At 41.9% G+C, this 22,833-nt stretch overlaps 1 protein-coding gene across 1 annotated transcript in view; it reads right to left on the bottom strand.

The window, feature by feature from the left end:
* Positions 1–22,833, bottom strand: part of GGA1 (golgi associated, gamma adaptin ear containing, ARF binding protein 1) — a gene marked incomplete in the record, with an annotated part of 1,948,856 nt that overhangs the window by 486,428 nt on the left and 1,439,595 nt on the right. Inside the window, 1 exon segment of the mRNA XM_044067846.1 lies at positions 7,104–7,324. Within this exon segment, the coding sequence (XP_043923781.1) occupies positions 7,104–7,324 (221 nt within the window).

The raw sequence follows: 22,833 nt of genomic DNA, 5'->3' as shown, positions 1-22,833 counted from the left end.
AGACCAAGTGGCAGCCGCACAAATAGTGTCTAATGGTAGGCGGGCCGCATGAGCCAGGGATGTAGATATTGATCTAGTAGAATGTTCTTTGGGCTTGATAGGTAAACTCTGCTCAGAAGCAGTATAAACAAAAACAATACAATCGGATAGCCATTTGGAAAGGGTTCGTTTCGTAACTGCCATGCCCTTTCTGCTGTCCGCAAAGGCTATAAAGAGCTGATCTGTTTTTCTGTGATCCTTTGTTCTATCCAAGTAAAATCTGAGTTGTCTATGAACATCCAACTTGTGTAACATATATTCCAACTTATTGGAATGCTTCTTGAAAAATGTGGGGAGCTCAATGGACTGATTAATGTTATTGACGGAGCAAACTTTGGGAAGAAAGGAGGGATTAGTGCGAAGAGATACCCTATCAGGGTGAAAGATCAAATATGGGTGTTTAACGGAAAGAGCTTGAAGTTCCGATACCTGCCTGGCTGATGTGATAGCTACCAGAAAGAGGGTTTTCTATGACAAAAACTTCAAAGAACAGGAAGAGGCTGGTTCAAAGGGTGGTAGCATTAGCTGTGACAATAGAAGGTTCAAATTCCATGGTGGTGTAGGAATTCTGACTGGTGGCCTGATATGGAAAGACCCTTTTAGAAAGGCCTTACAAAGTCTATGAGCCATAATAGGCGCCCCATTTTCTCCCACATGAAAGTCTGAAATGGCAGCCAACTGAACTCTTAAAGTGGAAGGAGAAGCTCCTTGGTGAAATAGTATGGATAGAAACTCCAAGACTCTGTTCAGTGGGGCTATTACGGGATCCAAATGTTGTGTAGTTGCCCAGTGTACAAAACGCTTCCACTTACTAGAGTAGATTTTTGTAGTGGAAGCCTTATGAGAAGCCACTAGAATATTTTGAACCGCAGGGGAAAGAAGATCAGACCTGGCTAAGAAGGGAAGCGGAGCAGCCAAGCTGCTAGTCTGAGGGAGAGAAGCAACAGGTGGGGAGCCCCTGACGAGTGGGTCAGTAGGTCCGGCTCCAGGATCCAGGGTTCCCGAATTTGGTGTGTTCGAAGAAAGGGAAACCAAATTTGACGAGGCCAGAATGGGGCAATGAGGATTATTGTCCTCTCCAGGTTGTTGGCTTTCTGTAGAAATTTTGCAATCAGAGGAATAGGAGGGAAGGCGTACAGGAGGCCCAGGGGCCAATCATGAATCAGAGCGTCCCTGGGGACTTCCCCTGGAGGGGGGTAATAGGGCAAAGTTGCTTCTGCATTTGGCGTTCATTGGAGATGTAAACAGATCGCAGCAAGGCTGGCCCCACTTGCGAAATATCTTGTCCGCAATTGTTCGTTTGAGGGACCACTCGTGAGGTAACAGGATGGCTCTGCTCAACCTGTCCGCTATGATGTTGGATAACCCCGGGATATGCGTTGCTATCAGAAAACAACCCGTGGACTCTGCCCATTGCCAAATTCTCATGGCCTCTCTGCATAGTTGATAAGACTTGGTTCCCCCTTGTTTGTTTATGTACCAGACTACGGACATGTTGTCCGACTGAACTGCAATGGTCCCTAGAGGTAGAAGGGGAGAAATGTGTTGCAACGCTAGAAACACTGCCCTCAGCTCTAGAACATTGATGTGCAGATTGTACTCCAATTTGGTCCATTCGCCTTGGACTGTCTGTCCCTGAAAGATGCCCCCCCACCCTATCAGTTAAGCGTCCGTGGTCACCGTAGCTGTCGGCGTGGGTAGTACAAATGGTCGGCCGCCGGAGAGATTGCAAGTCTGAAGCCACCAAGACAGGTGCGACTTGCAGATGTTCGTGATGTGAATTTCGTGTGACAGGGGTAATTGTTGGAACGACCATTGTGCAACCCAGGTGTAAGAACAAACAGCGAGATTGAACACTCTCACATCATGCATTTTTGCATAAGTAACCTTAAATTAGATCAGGCAATACCTGTGGGTGCAGTTGTCAACTTGGGGCAACTGTTCCTATCTGGTAGGGTTAAACTTCATTTGTTGAATATGTACATTGTGCTGTGTGTTCTAAGTGAAAAAGGGATGGTGTGTTTTTAAAATGCATATATATTTTTTAGGGCTTTTATTAAAGGAAAAAGTCTTAAAATATGACATAGGTTCAAATGGAAATGAGATGAAACAGCAGCCTATAAAATATTAGTGTGTGCATGTAAGGCAAAATTTGGAAATGCACATTAAAAAACCCATCATGCATAACAGTTACTGTACTGATATCTTGGAATGTAAACGGCCATATAGCTATAGATAAAAAAGAAACACTACTGAATTACACTGCAAAACACAGATTGTAGATTGTAAATAGCAAGGCTGAAGAAAATATAATTGGAAAGAAATTATCATGCGAATTTTATAAATAATGGATTTCAGGATGGATATTCAGCAGAATATCAGGTACAAAGGAAAATAATACTGATTGACAGAGGTGCTCCAACAGCAACAGAAGAAAGGGGAAAAATAATAGTAAATGGCTACTGGCAAAGGGGGAGGATTACAGTGACAAATATTTACATACCCCCCCCCCCCCAATTGCTATTATGAACCTTAAGAAATTTTTGAGAGAAATAACCAGCTTTCAGCAGAGAATATTACAGATGGGGACAGGAACTTGATTTGCAACAGTGAGAGTATGTATCAGGGAATCCTAAAATGGAAAATAAAACGGGGTAGTATCTCTGAAGAAATGTATGAAAATATTTGATATGGAAGACGTGTATCCAGTATTAGAAACTTGGACAGAATGTACATATTATTCCAAGGTATAACTAGGCTAGACTAGTCAGAAATTATATCTTACAAGAGCATGCACAACTGAAAGCTTTGACACATCCAATAACAATTTCAGATCAGGTGCTGATAATTACCAAGATAAAATGCAGGGTAAGGAAATAAATGAGACACTGGTACCCACCCACAGAAAGCGGAATTCAGAGAATGGCAGCAGATATTATAAGAGACGTATTGTATTAGTGATGGCAGAAATTTCTTCTGAAGTGATAATAAATGAGTAGGATAAAATGAAAATGGAGTTTAAATAAAAATAGGGTAGAAATAAAAAAGAAAGATATGGTTAAAAAGTAACAGGACCACCAAAGGTTAAAGTATTGCAGAATAATTAGAATCTCACAGAAGAACACCTGTGGGGTGCTAGAGAGAAAATAGGGGAGCACTTGGATATATACAATTTTATAAAGATGAAAACTATTTTTTGATAACTCCAAAACACAGAACACTTTTAGCAGAAGGGTTTGGGCAACAAAGTAGAAAGTGTTGTTGCCAAACTTATGGAGCCTGTAATAAGAACAACCAGAAATCATATAGAAATATTTCAAATCGGTTATGAAAATTTTTATAAAGCAGTGGATTTTGGAAACCAACAAGGGCACAAATGGAAATATTTATGAAAGATTTAATTATGTCAAGGTCAGAGGCAGAAGGCTCAACAATTAATAGACAAGATAAGAAGAGATGAAATAAAAATGGTGATGCATACTCAATCAACAGGGAAGTCAATCATGGCAAAGTGTTCCTGTGGATCTCTGGAAGGTTGGAGAAAAGACATTGATAAATATCTGGAGGATTTTGCTTTACAATATTTTAAAAGGAGTGGTGAGGACCAGCATCTTGGAAGAAAGTTATGATACTACCCAAAGAGGCTAAACACCTTTCAGACCCAGCTTGACACTGACAGATTTACATTTTAAGCCATGATTATAAATGTTATGTCTATACCTGCTAAGAGAATTGCAATGTTTATTCCAAGCTTGACAGATATGGATCAATGTGGGTTTTATGGAAAGGAGGAAAACATCTGACAAAGTTAACATGAAAATGATGATACAAAGGGAAGCAGAGTGCAACAAAACACCACTACTGTTAGTGGGTTGTGATGTGGAGGAGGCATTCAGCAAAGTCATCTAGGATTTGACGATTAGGGCAATGGCAGTACTCGAGGTCCTTGCCAGAACACGGTTAATTAGGAAGATAATATGAAGGGTTGTAGGCAAGCTGCCCTTGAGCAGAGGAACCAGGTAGATGTTTCCCCTTTTACCCTTGCTACATGCTTTACATTTAGAGACGATGGCAAATAAAGTGAGGGATACTCAAACAGAAGAATGTGACTGAATATGACTGGTATGGTAATCAAGAAAAGTCAGTTTTTTTTGCAGATGCTGTTTTGTACCTGAAACCGAATGGGATATTTTCGTGTTGTGGATCACTTTGACACAGTTTAAAGCCTTTACTGGATATAAAATAAGTGAAGATAAAAACAAAAACAGCAAACTTTGTACTCAACACAACTTAGTCTGGTACATCAGCAAGCAAGGAGGAACTGCTGAATCATCATGTTGTCCATTTGGGAGAAATCATTCCTGGAGGAATGCTAAAGTTCCTTCTATAATGAGGAGGACTGCCTTCATCTCCAGGACATCAGTGTGAATACTGGCCTCACTGGCAGTCCATAAACCATGGACCATCCTCCCATTGCAATGCCGCTCCACCCTGGGGTGGAGGCATACATGGTCACCACTACTTGATAGGGTGGAACAAAAGGCTTGCCAGAGTGAACAAGAGGGGAGTCTAGACACTATGTAAATGCTTCTTGTACATATTGGTTTTCAAGACAGATTTGGATAGGAGGTGCAGAAGTTGAGACAACTGGGCATGCAATAGTCAATGATGTATCCTTATGTGGTAACATGTATACTGAACCAGTAGTACTGAAGACCCCATTCGTCCTAGAACCCTGGGGACAACAGCAGTGATGGAAGCAGAAGTCCAAAGAAGAGTCAAGCACCTCCATTCTCAAGGTCTGAATTTTGTTCGGTGGAAGGAAAACAGCAGATCTTGCTGTGTCTATATGCAACCTATGCAGTGGATCGCATGAGATGAAAGGAGATATGACTTTTGAAAGTTTATGGATAAGGCCAGGGACAGATAGAATCTCTCCTGAAGACCAAAAAACTATCACTGGATCATCCATGAGCCAGTCATCCAAGTACAGGAAAGTTTGGAATCACTGCAGTCATAGGCAAGCCATGCATTTAAAACACCCTAGAGGATGTAGTAAGATCAAAGGGCAGGGCTTGGAATTGATAAGGACCGGCTCCCAGACTGAACAGAAGGAATCTCCAAGATTCTCTTACTATCTTTGCATGAAGGTAAATGTCAGACAGCCACTGAGCACATCCAGTCATTTGCCCTGAGACAAATCAAAATCGAATGCACAATTACCATTCTGAACTGGGCCTTTCTTACATATTTGTTTAGGTGGATAACGTCTAATATGGGGCCAAGGTCCTGATTTTGGTTCAGAACCAAAAACAGTACTCCGTAAAACCCTGATTCTCTCTGGTCTGATGACATCTCCTGGATGACTCTCTTGAAGAGTAAGGAAGGGATCTCTCTTTGATGTTGTTTCCTGATTGGATAGTACATCTGGCAGTGGCTGTTTTGGAGAAGTTGGGAAAATGGGGTATAGAACAGCCTCTGGAAATGATGCCTGTAAACCCATATGTCCTGAGTGATGGCCTCTCCCACAACTGTGTAGAGAGATAACTGACCTCAGACCAACTCCCGAAGGGAGACCAGCCTTACATTGAAGATGGGGTTGCCTATCTGAAAATGGCCCACAGTATCCCTGGTTTTGCAGACGTCCTTGTGCCTCAGTTTATAGGTTGGTTCTTCCCATAGAACAAAGTGCTTTATGATTATCTGATTTGAAGGAATACTTTAGAGTTATGCAGTTAAGGCTTTTACATATTATATATACATGCATACAAATGTATGTGTGTATGTATACACACACACACACACATATATATATATACACATATATATATATATATATATATATATATATATGTATATATACAGACACACACACACACATGCAGAAAAGTATATTTCAAGGTGGAAAGGGATGATGACAAAACAGGGGAGTTCAAGAAGCAGAAAGTAAGATTTTAAAGTGGGTCCTTAAGAACAACTATTAAGTACATAAAGTAGCTGAATATTCTAAGAACCAAGCTAACAAAGGAATGGAGAAGGGAGATTTAGGAGTGACTGCAAGAAGAGGTAGAGAAAACAGGCAAGAGGGAGATGGAATTTAGTGGAGAAAACTGGCAAAGGAAAAAAACAGATATAAAAAATTGGCAAGAGCCAAGCAATCCAGATATGCTGAGGAGAAATCCCAAAGAAAAGTTGCCTGGCCCAAGTACTCTGATCCACGACTAGACTCCAGAGGACATTTCTTGTGATTAGGTAAGGTAGGCAAAGCACCAAGCTGATTAGCTGGAAAGATGTGCTAACACCCAAGAGGTGGTAGTCGGGGAGGGGGGGTGCATTTCTTCAAAGTCACAAGTTTCCAGTGAAAACTGAGGACTTTATCTGAAAGGAAACTCAAAAGGTAGGGATAATCTCTAACAGGTCACATATTACACAGATCTGCTTCTCAGAAGCATGGACTACTGCTAATCTTTCAAGTAAAGGCACTGTCATAACTCTAACCCCTCTCATCCCCCAGGAACTGACAGAAACTCTCATACCAGTCCCAAGAAGGGACTTTCCTTCACCTTTCTCAAATCCAGAAATATTTACCAGAGAAAAAATAAATAAGCATGCAAATGCATGAAATTTTTACCAGCAAAAGACAGCAAACAAAAACCATCCACAGATCCAAAACTGTGAGAGTGGCAAAAAAAAAGGCAGGTGCAGGATATGAATAAATTAATGTAAGCAACATTTAATGTCATAGTGTATGCCACCACAGATGTGCATTATTCAATAACAGAAATCTATGGAGAAAAGGTGCCAAAAGCTGGATGACAAAAGTGACAACTGCATTATCCAACAAAGAGTTCTCAGTAATAAATTTCTTGATGTTTTATGTTTTCTAGTTTACCTACCTGGATCCCTTTGTAAATTGGCAATGCCTAGTAAAAAGCCACAGAGAAACAAGTACCATGTTAACCCTTCCATAAGCATATTCCATAAAGAAACAAAGAAAAGGACAATATCAAAACAAAAGTACTGGCAACAGTCCAGCATGCAAGTAAAATTCATAACATCATTACCATTTAACCTGTGGAGATCCAGGAGGAAGGGACTGTTCCAACATTGTCTTTCCTAACAAGTCCAAATCATCCAAGGCTTTACTCCCTGGCAGTGTACTTGACGATGGAGGAGCCAGAGAAGGGCTAGGAGCACGAGCAGCTGCAGTTACCAACTCTGACGACAAAACAGCAGAACTAGCAGTAGTACCCGAAGGAACGTTCAAGTCACCACTTTCGGAGGACTAGATGGGAGAAAAAACGCAAAATGTATAACATACCTTTACAGTGATTGTACAAAAAAAAAAACAGAATACAAGTTTGCTAAGTCAAGTCAAGTCTCAAGTTGAAAGCTGCTCTAAATCAAATCTTTTTTTTAGAAATTAACCCAGAAAGCATCAGAAATTCCATATATTTAGGTGCATCGTCATGTAGTAAACTTTCAAAATACAATAAAATAAATGTAATTCTGGAGTGACTGAAATTTCTTAAAATTTATATTGAATTAAAATACCAGAAACATTTTTATTTGCTACTGTGTGTGTGTGTGTACCCAAGTCACATTGTTAAAGTTATGTTTAATAAAGTTTAAAAATAGAAAAAAAATAAACTTTCTTTTTTTTCCCCAAATACCACTTACAACTGCAGTAAGAAAGGGATGAAAAAATAATGCATCCAGGTATGGGTGGGACAGATGCCTAGAAACTCTACATACTATAAATTCATACCTGAATATCCAGGGAAATGTGCATGAATGTGTTTTGTTTTACTTTGCTTCTGCTATCATGTAGGTAACATAACAGATACAGAAGCAATTGCTTTGACAGAAAAATGTCTGCTGGGTGGAAGAGAAGGAAAGCTAATGCAAAGATAATTCCACAAAACTGGCCCACAGCCACTAGGAAAGCTTTGCCAGCATTCCTAATGTGTTAGGTGGAATGATGCCAGAGTTCAGAAGAGACAGAAAAATTAAAATTACGAGGGATGCAGAAACTTTAGGACATAAACTACATAAACTTTGGGAGACCAGAGAATAAGAGAGAAGGTTGCAGAATAGGGTATTAGGAAAACAGGAGCAGGACTGAACTGCATGCATAAAGGGCTGGGGATGGTCCTGCTACTGGTAAACCCACCTCACTGCAAGAATCATCCTCCATATGAGGTTTGCAAGCACAGGGGGTTATGGCCACTTACTCAAGCTAATGTGAGGAGCGGTCTATACTCTATGGGTCCATTCCATTTGCAAAGCACTTTGCATAGTAAATGGAGGAACAGCAGCCCATAGGTCTGAAGGGGTGCATAATACAAAACAGCCCTGCTTCAAGTGGAAGTGAGGCACTGCAGGAGAAACCCCATACAACCTGAACTGCAAAGTAAACAATCTAGAATTAGTTATTTAAATTCAAGTATTGCTTTAAAAAAGTTCAGATACAAACATATGCAGTATAGTAGAAAAGGGGTACAAGAATCTTAAACAATTCAAATAAGATGTTAATAACTGACAGATTGGACAACCTAACCAAGTGATTCAGAATAAATTTTGCACAGCCTAAAACAGATCTGAATTTCATTTCAAATCCTGAAACCATTAGTTTTACAGATATTACACTTTGATGCATATGTGGGAAAAGTTATTTCCAAGTTCTGCCATAAAACCAACCTCAGCAGACATTTTTCTGACTTGTAACCATCACCTGCCACCCAAAAAAGAATTCCATAGACTGGGAATCTTCCACTTGACACATTTCACCAGCTGACTACAATCCCCACAATTTAAACTCCTTGAAAAGCCCATGAAATAACTTTTACTTCTAATTACAATAATGTGAGAAGTACTTTTTCATCACTCCTGGGTGTTTCATTTTTCCTTGCAGCTGTGTGGCTTGGAAGTTACTATATTTAAGTAAGGGGGTTTTACACACGGGTTGAAGGGAATCTTAGCTACCTTCAAAACTGCCTTTTTTGTGTTGTTACACACAGGTTCAACAGGTGCTCATATAAGATTATGTCACAATTTGCTGTCAAGTGGTGTGTGCACCAACTTTTCACATCTACAAAAGTGCAACATGTAACAAAGAGGTAAAAGCAAAATCCAATCATGAATAATTCAAGTAAGATGTCAACATTTGGCAGACAGAGAACCCAATAAAGACCAAATAAAAACAATATGTGCAAAGCAAAAAAAAAAAAAGAAGTTGTGTCTTACCACAAAATTCCATCTGTGTTGTTGATCTTCGTTCATTCATTACTGATAGGTTATCGGTTCCGTCCTTGGAACCGAGCCGGCCAATATCAAGCTCGCGTCAGCCAAAAACTCTCGAGCCAAGGTCCTACCCAGAACGCTCTGCTCCCTGTTATTTCAGATCAAGTTTGCAAACTGATAGATAAAAGAAGAGGCTACCTGTGGTCGTAACAGACCTACAAGAAAGGAGTACAGGAGATCAACCAAGAACCTCCGGATGGGGGACGGAGGGTGGGAAGTAATGAATGAACGAAGATCAACAATACAGATGGAACACTATGGTAAGACATAACTTCTTTATCTGATGTTGTTAATCTTCGTTCATTCCTTACTGATGGGACAGAGTCCACAGCTACCTGTATCCCTGGGTGGCCGTCATGGTAGGACATTCTTGAGCACCATGGAGCCAAAGGAAGCTCTACCTCTGGAGGCCAAGTCTAATCTGAAATGAAGAATAAAGGTGTGAGGTTTGGCCCAAGTTGCAGCTGAGCAAATATTGAGGGAAGCCTTAGTATGGAAAGCTGCTGAAGTTGCCATAGATCTTGTAGAATGTGCCTTGACTCTATGAGGAAAGGTGAGACTGTTTTTGTTGTACATAAAGGTAATACAATTTCTCAACCATGAAGCCAATGTAACTTTTGATACAGGATGACCCCATCTAGGTCCAGAAATGCCAGAAACAGTTGGGTCTGATTTACAGGTAGATTTCGTTCTGTCCAGATAAAATTGTATTTGCCTATGAACATCCAAGGAGTGCAGATGATACTCTCCCTTATTAGAATGGTTAGGAAAGAACACTGGTCAATAGATTGGTTGATAGATCGCTCTGACACCACTTTTGGTAAAAAGGTAGAATTAGTTCTCAGTGATACCCTATCCTTACGGAAGATCAGATAGGGAGGTTTGATGCATAAGGCCTGAAGTTCTGACAGTCTCCTGGCCGAAGTGACTGCAATCAAAAACAAGGTTTTCCAAGAGAGATATTTTACATCACATGAAGACACGCAAGTTCAAAGGGGGGAGCTGTTAGAGCTTGCAGAACCAAAGCCAAATCCCAAGGTTGTACCAGTTCTCTAAAGGGAGGTTTTAGGTGGATAAACCCTTTTAAGAAAGTCTTACAGAGTCTGTGTGACACAAGTGAAGAATCTTGAAAACCAATATGGAAATCTGAGATGGCAGCTAAATGTACATGGATAGTAGAGGCAGACACCCCAGAGTGGAAAAGATGTGATAAGTAATCCAATACCACAGAGACTGGGGCTGACAAGGGGTCTAATTGTTTATTTGCTGCCCAGATAGATTAGTCTGGTAGGAGATGCAGTAAGAATATTGCACACAGGGGATGAGAGGTTTTCATGTCTGGCAATCACTGGAAGTGGAGAAACCAAGCTGTCAGTTTCAGGGTTGTTAGATTGGGGTGAACCAGACCCTGTGGATGGGAGATCAACTTCGGGGATGGATTGAGGATCCACGGTTGATCTAGCAGGTGAGGCCAGAGGAAGGGAAACCAGACTTGTCAAGGTCAATATGGAGCAATAAGGATCACTTTGCTCTTCAACTGTCGTGCTTTCTTCAGAAATTGGGAGATGAGGGGAAGAGGAGGATAAGCATAAAGAAGACTCGAGGGCCAAGCGTGAACTAGAGCGTTCCTTGGTGACTTGTCCCAGAGAGGGGAGGGGTTAGGGTAAAGTAGTTGCTACACTTGTGGCTGGTTGGGGAGGCAAATAGGTTGCAGAAAGGCTGGCCCCAGCGGTTGAAGATTTTTCCCGCTATCAGAGGATTGAGGGACCACTCATGAGGTTGTAGAATGCACCTGCTCAATTTGTCCGCTATCACATTGGAGCTCCCAGAAATGTGCATTGCAGTTAGAAAGCGGTTGCAAGCTATTGCCCACTGCCATATTCTCAAGGCCTCTCGGCATAATGGGTAAGATCTGGTGTCCCCTTGTTTGTTGATGTACCAAACCAATGACATGTCTGATTGGATCACAATAGTCTCTGACGGAAGGATGGAGTGAAATGCTTGCGATGCTAGAAGCACCGCCCTCATGCCCAAGACACTGATATGCAAAAGGGCCTCTGTCTCCGACCAGGTGTCTTGGACCGAATTTCCTTGATATCACCCCCCACCTCATCAGGGAGGCGTCCATGGTCACCGTGGCTATCGGCTGATGGGGGTTGAAAGGGCGAGACCAATGTTGGGGATTTTGAGACGTCCACCAGAGTAAATATTGCTTGCATCTCTGAGTTGCACTTATCTGAAAGGACAAAGGATACTGTAGAGGGTACCACTGAGTGAGAATTAGCCACTGAAGGAGTCTCATGTGGAATCTGGCTAGAGGAACAATGGCAATCGAGGCTGCCATTGACCCCAATAGCTGATCGAGCGGGAGATTTGTAGTGACACAGCAGCTGTTGAACTTGTCTTATTCTCTGAAGCCTGTGCTCTGGAAGGGATGCTGTGCAGTTTCTCGTGTTGTACAGTACCCCTATAAATTCCAAAGACTGAGCTGGAGTTGTGTTGGATTTCTCCCAGTTTATAGTGATTCCCAGGCTTTGAGCTGTTACGAGAGTATACTGCAGGGCTTCTTTCAGTAGACGCTTGGTAAAGAGGCAGTCGTCTAGATATGGAAATGCCTGGAATCCTTGAAGTCGCAAGTGAGCGATAACCACTGCCATGCATTTTGTGAACACTCTAGGGGCTGTAGAGAGACTGAAGGGCAGGGCTTGAAATTGGTAGTGACTGGCTCCTATGCGGAAGCAGAGGTACCTTCTTGAGCATCTGTCCATTTTTATGTGGTAATACGCATTTTGAAGATTTACAGAGCAAAATTAATCGTCTTCTTCCAAAAGAGGAAGGACAGACTGAACCGTGACCAGCCGGAATTTCTCTATTTTTACAAATTTGTTTAGTGTACTGAGATCCAGAATTGGTCTCCAGTCCCCTATCTTTTTTGGCTTGAGTAAAAACTGGATCCTATCTGGGTCTAGTGGGACTGCCTGGATGAGACTTTTTTTTGTAGCAGATTTTGTGTGCTGCTGCATCCCTTTGACTGGGTGGAATGTCGGGTAATACTCTTGATGAGATTGGGCAAAGATGGAAGGGAATGTGATAGCCTCTGGATATTATCCGTTATACCCAAGAGTAAGTGGTTACATGTTGCCAGGTAGCGGGTTACAAGGAGAAAACCACCGACCGCTTCCAGAGGAGAGCAGTCGGGTAACGCTTCAGGAGTGCCGATAGGGTTGGGCCATAGAAGGAATCTCTGGAACCCCAAGTTTCGTGGGCCTCCTCTGCCCCGAAAGGGGCTTCTTCCATTGCAGTTTCCCCCTCTGCCTCTAGGGGAGAACTCTGTGATTTCTTGTGCCACATCTTTCTGCTCCTCTGATTTCTGGAGTAGAATCGCTGAGGAGTGGAGTGTCTAACACCAATGGCAGACAGGGTCTTGCCATCCTGTTCGCACCTTGCCAGCATATCTTTGACTTTAGGGCCAAACAAAGAAGTGGCCTCTATGGGGGCAATCATGAAGGAAGCTTAAAGGAGTCCGCAAAGTTGCAAAGGCGCATCCAGGCATGTCATCTGGCGACTATACCAGGACCTGCCACTCTAGCCACTTCTTTCCGCTGCGTGAGAAATAAGATGCATGGAAGAGTTGGAAATGGACTCTATAGGGTGGCTATCTGAGAAGACGCATTGTCATGCATCTGGTCAGAAACAGCTCCTGCCAAGGTTTCAGAGAGCTGGTTGATAAGATCTCGCTGAAGCCTGGTAAAATGTGCCCCAAATAATTCAAAGACCTTACAGTGAAGGTCGATGAAGCAAACACATGCTTCCCTAACCTGTCAGTCACCCAGGACTCTTTGTTGGGAGGATGGACAGTTTGGCTCTCTTCTGCCAAATTCTTCTTAGTTGCGGCTGCCACCACCATAGCATCTACTGGAAGACCTCGTGACCAATGTGGGTGCTCAGCGGGGGGCGATAATATTTTATCTGGCATCGTGTCCAGGCTGTCAGAAGCCTTCCATGCGTGCTGGACGAGCTCATAGGCAGGCGGGGTGACCCAGGAGGTAGGGGGCCAGGCATGAAAAGCCTGCAAAAATACGGATTCCTCAAAGGAAGGATTAGAGGGCTTCCAGTCACCCCTCTAAGGAACTCGAGGATGTCACCAAAGGAAACCTCATCAGAGGGTGACCGTGGGGACCCTTCCCTGTCATCAAAATCCGTATTTTCAGTCAATGACTCCTTAGTGGAGTCCATGTGTTTCCTCTTACATGACGCTTTGTGGGTACTTCCTCAGTGCGAGGTTCTGGGGAAGACTGCAAAGAGGGAGTCTCCTGAGTAGGAGAAACCTAAGGCTCTTGTGCCCGGTGTCTGGCGGTTGAAGCTTGTGACAGTTGCGGCACAGAGGGGAGAGAGGACTCAGACATGTAAGCTTTGCCAGTGGAGGCAAGCACCCTCTCCATGGCCTGGAAGGCTGGCCCACCCAAGGAGGGATGGAGCCCAGAACAGAGCACGACAACCTCAGAACCGTGGTCACACCCCACCCCAACAAGCCCGCCCCCAGACCAGGAGTCTCAAGAGGACCGTGAACCATAAGAAAGAGAGAATCCCTGAAGGGTGCCACAGAAAATATCGGCGTGGAGTCAGGAATGCCCTCCCCCATGGCACAGCCACTGGCCTGAGAAGAGCCCGATGCCCAGTGCACTGAGGGCCACAAGGACGACAGGTTCCAAAGTGAGATCCACTACTGGAGTCTGAAAAAGGGAAGCTGCTGTCGGAGTGATAGGCTTCGAAACTTGAGTAGAAGTTGGAAGGAGGAGTGTACGTCGTGGTTTGAGGAGATGTACGTTCACCTGAATGAGGGAACATGGACTTCGACGGTTGGGAGAGACTTCTGGCCACAAGCAACTGGTCAACAAGCCGCAACACCATCCTGTTTAGAAGACTCTTGGTTGACCTCATGGAGAAAGTGGATGGCAATTCTGGCCTTTCTAGGAAAGGACTATACTGACTGCTAGAAAAAGGATCCAGTGAAGGAGAATACTTGGTCCTTGCTAACTCAATAGATGCAGAGCTCGGAGCCGAGGATGTCTGCATCAAAGAAAACGGTGTGGAAGTACCAACGGTGTCAGCACCATAGTAGCTGAAGGTGTCTGCACCGTAAAGGCAAAAGTCTGCTCCGAAGGGTACCATGCCATAGTGGAAAGTGTCTGCACCGGCAATAAGGATGGTTCAGAGGAGGACTGCACTGAAGCATATGTTGGTGCCGAAAATGTCTGTGCCGTGGAGTACAGAAGAGTCCTAACTTAGAGCCGAAGGTGACTGTACCAACAGTGCCGAAGGGGACTGAACCTGTATGGATGATGCCAGTAAGGGTTGCGACAGAGCTGTTGGAACTGTAGTTGTCTGCACCGGGAACTCCGGTGCCGATATCGAAAAAGGAGACATGGCTGTAGTCAGAATCATTTGGGGCGGTGCAGAGCCTGGAGCAGACAGGGTCACAGGTGGCAGCGCCAAGGTAGAAATCAATTTCACCTTCTTATGTGTTGACTCCAGAGGGAAAAGGGAGCGACTTCAATGAAGAGGAAGAACACCTCTTGCGGGGTTTAACAGGAGGGGGTGAAGCCCACCGACCCAGAAACAGCCTCAGAGAAAGGAGAATTGAGGAGACCTTTCAAAATTAACTTTTTCTTCCTCTCGTTGAGAGTTCTGGTAGAGAAATTTTTACAAATCCCACACAGAGGATCCATAGTTAGGTGGGAGACATTAAGACAGTAGACACACAAGTCATGGCCATCAGAAAGCAGTAACTTACAGCCGCAATCCTTACACTGCTTGAAAACAATGCTACTTTTCTTATCCGACATAACTGGTGTGGAGAACAGTACCAAAGAGAGGAAGAAAAGCTACCCAAAAAGGGTAAGAAGAGAAAGGAAGGATTACCAATGATGGCAATGGAGAATGACCACAAGGTAAGAAAAGACGGTAATAAAGGAAAAAGACTAAAGGGAGAGAGTCTAAAATGCATGACAGGGTAGGAAAATATTAGTATAAAAACTTTTACGAAAATTTAAGATAAGAACAATGTATAAACTTTCAAAAAATTAGACACTTAGCTGAGAGAGTGGCCTGACACGGCTGTACAGCAACACGGCAAACGAGATCTGAGGTAACAGGGAGCAGAGCAGTCTGGGTAGGACCTTGGCTTGAGAGTTTTTGGCTGACGCGAACTTGATATTGGCCAGCTCGATTCCAAGGTCAGAACCAATAACCCATCAGTAAGGAATGAATGAAGATTAACAACATCAGATCAAATATTTCAGATACTTTGGTAGGTGTGATGCGTTTCTAACATGGAATTATAACCCCCCCCCCCCCAAATAAATAAATAAATAAATCACTTACCCTATGGTAAATGTCTTGGGACATGACACCTTTAAATTACTCCTTGCCCTTTCAGTTATCTAATAAAGATGAGACAAACTGGCTACATTAAAAAAACAAGTAGTTTATCTTTTCAAAGACTACATTAAAAAAATACAGTGGAAATAAAGTTTACACACCCCTGTTAAAATGCCAGGTTTTGTGATATATATATATATATATATATATATACATACACCACAATAAATCATTTCAAAACTTTTCCCACCTTTAATGTGACCTATAACCTGTACAACAAATCTGTTAGGGGAAAAAAACAAAACAAAAAAAAAAGTACAACACGCTGGTTGCATAAGTGTGCACACACCCTTAAACTAATACTTTGTTGTGTGTACACATCCTTAAACTAAGCTGACCTCAAATCAGTGACAAGTGGAGTACCACAGGGTTCTGTCCTGGGATCTCTCCTGTTTGGCATCTACTTCTCTGAAGTACAGGCTAACACAGAAGGCCTCTGGCTAACGAAGTTCGCAGATGACTGCAAACTAGGTGCCACAGTCAAGTCCCCAAATGATGTGGACATCCTACAGAAGGGCCTCGCTGAGACAGATGCCTGGTGTCAGAGCCATGGCCTCAAGCTCAATGCCAAAAAAGTGCAGTGTCATCACCTTTGGTAAAAACTCTGCACCCATGAACTACCACATAGGCAGCAATCTACTTAACACTGAATGCGTGATAAGAGACCTTGGGACCCAGATGGACAGTTATCTCTTCTTTGATAGTCACATCGCCACAGTAGTTAGGAAGTCCTTCTACATGGCACACATCATAAAAGGGTTCTCATCCAGGAAAAAAAAGAGGTCATTGTTCCCCTCTACTTGACATGCATTAGACCCATTATAGAGTACAACACCCCTTTTGGAATGTACCTCACAAGACATCTGCAGCAGCTGGAAAGGCCACAGAAGTACCTCACAAAAAGGATTACTGGCCTCAAACAAATACCCTACACTGACCGCCTCAAAAAACTCCAGCTTTACTCAGTAGCATATCGCCTACTCCGAGGTGATCTCTGCTTAACATATAAAGCTTTGTCAAACCCAGAGCTGTTGGACATGCTACACCTTAAGAAATCCCAATCCCTCCGAGCTACACACTACTCTAGGGACCTAAACCTTGTCACCACAATAAACAGGACATGCTGGAGGGATAGATTCCTGTTCCAGAGACTCCCCATACTCTGGAACAGGCTACCCATCTATGTCAAGCAAAGTTCTTCATTAGCACTCTTCAAGAAAAATCTTAATGAGTGGATGTAAAATAGGAAATACACCCCGGGGATCACTTCTGTGTGTCTGCTCGACAGTGGCACAGGAAAATAACTTGAGTGGTGTAAGCCAGGGAACCTTGTTGGCTAGGCTTATGTAGGCCCTTGGGCCGAAAGCCTAGTACCTACCTATGAACATCTTTTGATTTAATTACATTTAGTCTTCTTGGGTACACACCTGCCGTCCATTAAAGAGACTCTGATTAACCCCAAATAAAGTTTGGCTGTCCTTGTAGGATTTTCCTGACAATTACTCAGTTCCCTGCTACAGCAAAAGCCAAGGTACGAAGAAAGCTTACAAAGCATCAAAGGGATCTCATTATTGAAAGGCATCAGTCACAGAAGGGTGCAAATACATTTCCACAGCACTGGATATACCATGGAATACACAGTGAAGACAATCAAAAAGTGGAGAAAATGTGGGACAAATGTGACATTGCAAATTACTGGACGTCCCCCCAAACTTGATGAAAAGACCAGACGAAAACTGGTCAGGGAGGCTGCCAAGAGACCTACAGCAACACTGAAGGAGCTGCAGGAATTTCTGGCAAGTACTGGTTGTGTACTACATCTCCCGCATTCTCCATATGTCTGGACTATCAGGTAGGGTTGCAAGCAAGATGGAAGCCTTTTCTTACACAGAAAAACATCCAGGCCCGGTTAAAATTTGCAAAACAATATATCAAGTCTCCCAAAAGTATGTGGGAAAATGTGTTATGGTCTGATGAGACCGTGGTTGAACTTTTTGGCCACAATTCCAAAAGGTACGTTTGGCGCAAAAACAACACTTCGCATCACCAAAGGAACACCATCCCCACAGTGAAGCATGGTGATGGCAGTATCATGCTTTGGGGTTGCTTTTCTTCAGCTGGAACTGGGGCTTTAGTCAAGGTGGAGGGAATTACAAACAGTTCCAAATACCAGTCACTTTTGGCTCAAAACCTTCAGGTGTCTGCTAGAAAGCTGAAGATGAAGAGGAATTTCAACTTTCAACATGACAATAACCTGAAGTATACATCCAAATCAACAAAAGAATGGCTTCACCAGAAGAAAATTAAAGTTTTGGAATGGCCCAGCCAGATCCCAGACCTAAATCCAATAGAAAATCTGTGGATTGAGGGCTGTGCACAAGAGATGCCCTTGAAATCTGACAGATTTGGGGTGCTTTTACAAGAAAGAGTGGGCAAATATTGCCAATTCAAGATGTGTCATGCTGATAGACTCCTTCCCAAGAAGACAGAATGCTCTAATTAAATCAAGAGGTGCTTCAACAATGTATTAGTTTAAGGGTGTGCCCACACAACAAAGTAATAGTTTAAGGGTGTGCACACTTATGCAACCAGCATATTGTACATTTTTTTTATTTTTTCCCCTAACAGATTTGTTTTTCAATTGAATTGTACAGGTTATAGGTCACATTAAAGGTGGGAAAAGTTTTGAAATGATTTATTGTGGTCTCATTTTTTTATATCACAAAAATCTGGTATTTTAACAGGGGTGTGTAAACTTTTTATATCCACTGTATACCATCAGACATTGGCAGTTTCTAAACTATATACAACGATGGTACAAAGAACTGCAGCTAAGAACTCATGTGATATGATCATTCTACCTGATGTTTCACTGTACCAGTAATCAGCCGCTTTTATGCGCACTGTATGCTAACCAACAGACACTTAGGCTGATGTTTGTCTGTGATGGAAAGTCAAAGAAATCAAGGCTAACAAGTTGCTGTTAGTTATACTGCAACCCCCTCCACAGAAATAGACACGGGCAGACAAACTGATTTCAAACTACAGCAAGGGTAAGTTACATACAGATGACCTCTGTAACAATCAATTACAGCCACCTGACGTACATCTCAAACTGTCTGCCTGTGATTAAAAAAAACTGCTGCAGTAAATTATTGCATCCTGAATAAGGCAAGTACATGTTAGCTCAGCAAATCTTAACTAATGGTCTGTTAAGCTAGATAAAATTATAGCAGGGTCAATCATTCACATACATTGATAATCCCCTATGAAGTGGTTATTGCCACTTTGTTCACTGTATACACCTTAGATGTCCAAGAATGCATATACCTCTAATGCCTAATTCCAATAAACAATTGCCAAGGTAATGTGTTTCCATTATGTACTATTCAGGCACACAACAACCACAGTAAAACATTCCAACCTGCTTCATACAAATGCACACCAGTCCTACAAAGTCAGATTAATGCCTAGCTTGAGCACACAGTAGCAGGGTCAGTCAATTGCATCCAAACACCTCTGTATCCAAGAACAACTTTGTTCACTGTGCACAACTCACATATCAGATAGCAATACAATCAAAAAGACCACAGTAATTTATTTTAAATCTGCTTCATATGAACACATAGTAGACACAGTAAAGTATTCCATACTTGCTTCAAACAAATGCACACAAGTCCTGCAAAGCCAGATAACTTGTTTAATGAACAGCAGCAGATCAGTTGCTTTCATTTAGACAGCTCCTGCATCCAACAATTATAGCCACTTCAAAGACTCTGCACACTTCCAATTTCTCAAGGAAATAAAACTGAAAAATAACAAACACAGCACTGTATTTAGATTCTGTTTCACATAAACATGTAGTAGCCACAAGTAAAAGATTCTGGTTTATTTTACACAAAAGAACACTAATTCTGCAAAGCCAGATTAATCTGATCAAATGGCAGCAGGGTAAGCACTTTTATCCACACAGTCAGCCCATGTACCTGACAAACATAGTCACTTTAGTGACTGCATACACCTCAAATGTCTAACTGTGGTAAAACAAAAGATTACCTAGAATAATGTACTTCAACTTTACTTCACACAAACACAACAGTCTTGCCATGCCTAACACAACCTAGAATCAGTCGCTGTACATTTAGTTACCTGCCCATTCTAGTTACCGATTTTATCTCTTTGCAAGACTGCAAATTGCAACAGAGCCATGGCTTTACCTGAGGGTATCTAGATTTGTGGCAACAAGACGATATACTCAAACTTCAGAAACACTTGTATTAGTGTTTCTAAATCAACTGCAAGCTTGAGCAGATGGAGGGTGGTATTTACTGTAACTGGTTTTCCATCATATCTGGCTGTCCACTTCATTCTTCACTAATAGTGATTTCTTTTCACTATTTTTTTCTTAGCCATTTTAGGGCCCCAGGATACAGTCTACCACCATAATACTGGACCTGCTACTACTGTGGGTGCCTAGTACATCTGACTTTTAGACTCCTCTTGGCTGTATTAAAGTTAATAGCTCATTTTTTCCCCACACCAAGGCAAACTACTTAGTTGCAGTGACATGTAATTAGCTAAAACAGCACAATATGCAGCAAATATAATGCAGCCAATCAGCACTACAGTCTTTTCATGGTCTGATGCACAGTAGTTAAACGTGCATAAGTCAGGACATGTTATATATAGTTCTATCACCCAGAAATGAAAACAGGCTGCACCCTAATCTGACTAGATGCATGTCTGGGGAAAACTGAGTAAAAAAAAGATCAAATGAAGATGTATAGAGTAAATTTACAATGGAAACATTTTACTGGACTCTAAGAAGCCTGACATGAAAGGCATTGCTTTGAATGAGTGTGTGTAGAAAACCGATGTTTATCTATATTTATGCACAAACACACAAACGTTTTAAACAGCCACTCAACAGTTAAAACCACTGGATCATATATACTGTAGCGCTTGTCAGAGATTGTGGGTGACTGTACATACTTATGAATAAAGATGAAATACAAAACATTTAACTAAATGCCTTTCAATCACAGTCACTAATGCTGCAACAGTCAGAAATTGGTTACTCCTGGATGGGGAATGCAACCAATGTATGTGAAAGCTAAAACATACCTCACTAAAACAAAAAAAAATAATAATAATTTTTGTGATTATGACCAAAGTGGGTGCACCCTGAGAGAGAGAATCCAGGTTAGCAGCCCTTGTCAATAAGGGCAAAGAAAATTTGTTTTTGTTGACCAGGAAAGTCTGACTGGGCAGTGCCATTTCCAGCAGAGGCACAAGGAGAAAAGCTCCACCACAGTACATATAGATTAATAAGTGAATCTCAGATAGTTTTCAGAAAAACAAGTTACATTTTTCTAGGAAAACAGTTACATTTTCCAGAAAAAAACAATTAGAAGACAGGTGTATAAAGTATTTATATCAACATGTATAAGCCTATACAGTTCTGGTAGCTCTAAAATCTTGCAGGAAGTAAATGGATTTATACTATATAAGGGAAACATTGTTGTAAAGAAATTTAGTGTTCTTTCATTTTAGTACAGAAAGGATTTTAATGGGTTCAAGAGATGCAATAAACAGTATAGCTGAGACATAAGTTATAAACTTGTTTAAGACAGGACATATTAGTATCATATAAAAGGATAGTGGTAATAGCATGGTAAAGGATAAGTTCTATCTAGGCTGCCTGTTCCAAACTGGTGCATCTGGAAGGTCTATAACTTGGGTATATAGGGAATGCATAAGAGGAGTAAAGTGGTGGATGGGCAGTTAGAAAAAGAAGGGCGAGAAGCAGTGTTTAAGTAAGAGAAAGATGAAAAGTATGGTGGGAAAATTAGTGATGGGTAATAGGTTTGGGCTTTCACTAAAGGTCGCAACTGGTGATGTGATTTTATGGTAAAAAAATCACCACATCTTTAAAATGCAAACACTCAAAATCAGGATGAATCATGTCATGGGATCTGATAACTGACCACTGAAAAATGCTTTTCTACAATGGCAAAGAGAACCACATAAGTGATTGCTGTCATTAGTCCCAGTGCCCTCAAATGTAATACTATGGTTGCCCAAGATTGAATAATTTGGGAAAACAAGGTTTGAAACAAGGAGATCCTGACTGTAGGAAGGGCAGCTCTACAAAACAGTGTGTCTAGTCCAGGGTACAGCCTATAAAAATTAGCATTTGAGAGGGCTGTAAAAGGGACTTTGTAATATTCACTATAATTCTCAAAGACAAGACTTCCAAACAGAAATCAACCTGTTCCATGTAAGACATGCAAAAAGGCAGCCATTCTGGTAATGAACACCATCATTTGAGACCCTCTAGCTCACTGCAACAACAAGCCATATGTTTGGTGAACACCTTGGGGATTGAGGTGAGACTGCTAAAAATAAATGTCAGGTATGGAACTGGGAACTGCCATTTCCTACCCAGAAGCAGAAACTCCATGGATTGCTTGGCAATCCATAATTGTGAACACTTTGGAAGCTGAGGCAAGACTGGTAAGAATTAATGTTGAGCATGGAACTGGAAATGGCCATTTCCTAAACAGAAACACAGAAACTTCCTGGACTCCTTGGCGATCCTGTCATGGACAAAGACATCTTGAAGTTCAAAGAAAAACAATCATCTTTTTGAGAAAAATGAGAGGATGTAGAGCTTTATGACCATCCAAGTCCAGAAATGCTCAGTTCTAATATATGCTTGAAGCTCTTGTCATTTTTGGGTATGAAAAATAATGTGGAGTAATACCCTAATCCTTCCTGGTTATTTCTTATTTTCACCACGAAGATACACTAAGTCACTGTTCATCCATAGCATAGGTCCGAAATAAGACGGAAGATTGAGACAAATGGTTTATTCAGACATTTACATGAATTTCAAACTCATGCTTTTAAATTCAGATGCATATGCACTGTACGAATGGGTATTAGGGGTGGTGACTTAGAAAATCTTTTGTTATTGAAGGAATATGAGTGGATAGTACGTTTACAGGCTGATAAATGGCCTGGCTTGAATGGAGCAGTAAGTCTCAA

This window comes from Protopterus annectens, chromosome 1.part0 (genome assembly GCF_019279795.1).
Source record: "Protopterus annectens isolate FY-2018-M chromosome 1.part0, PAN1.0, whole genome shotgun sequence".
Classification (NCBI taxonomy): Eukaryota; Metazoa; Chordata; order Ceratodontiformes; family Protopteridae; genus Protopterus; species Protopterus annectens.
The sequence above is the reverse complement of the archived record's forward strand: the minus strand, read 5'-3'. Positions and strand labels throughout refer to the sequence as shown.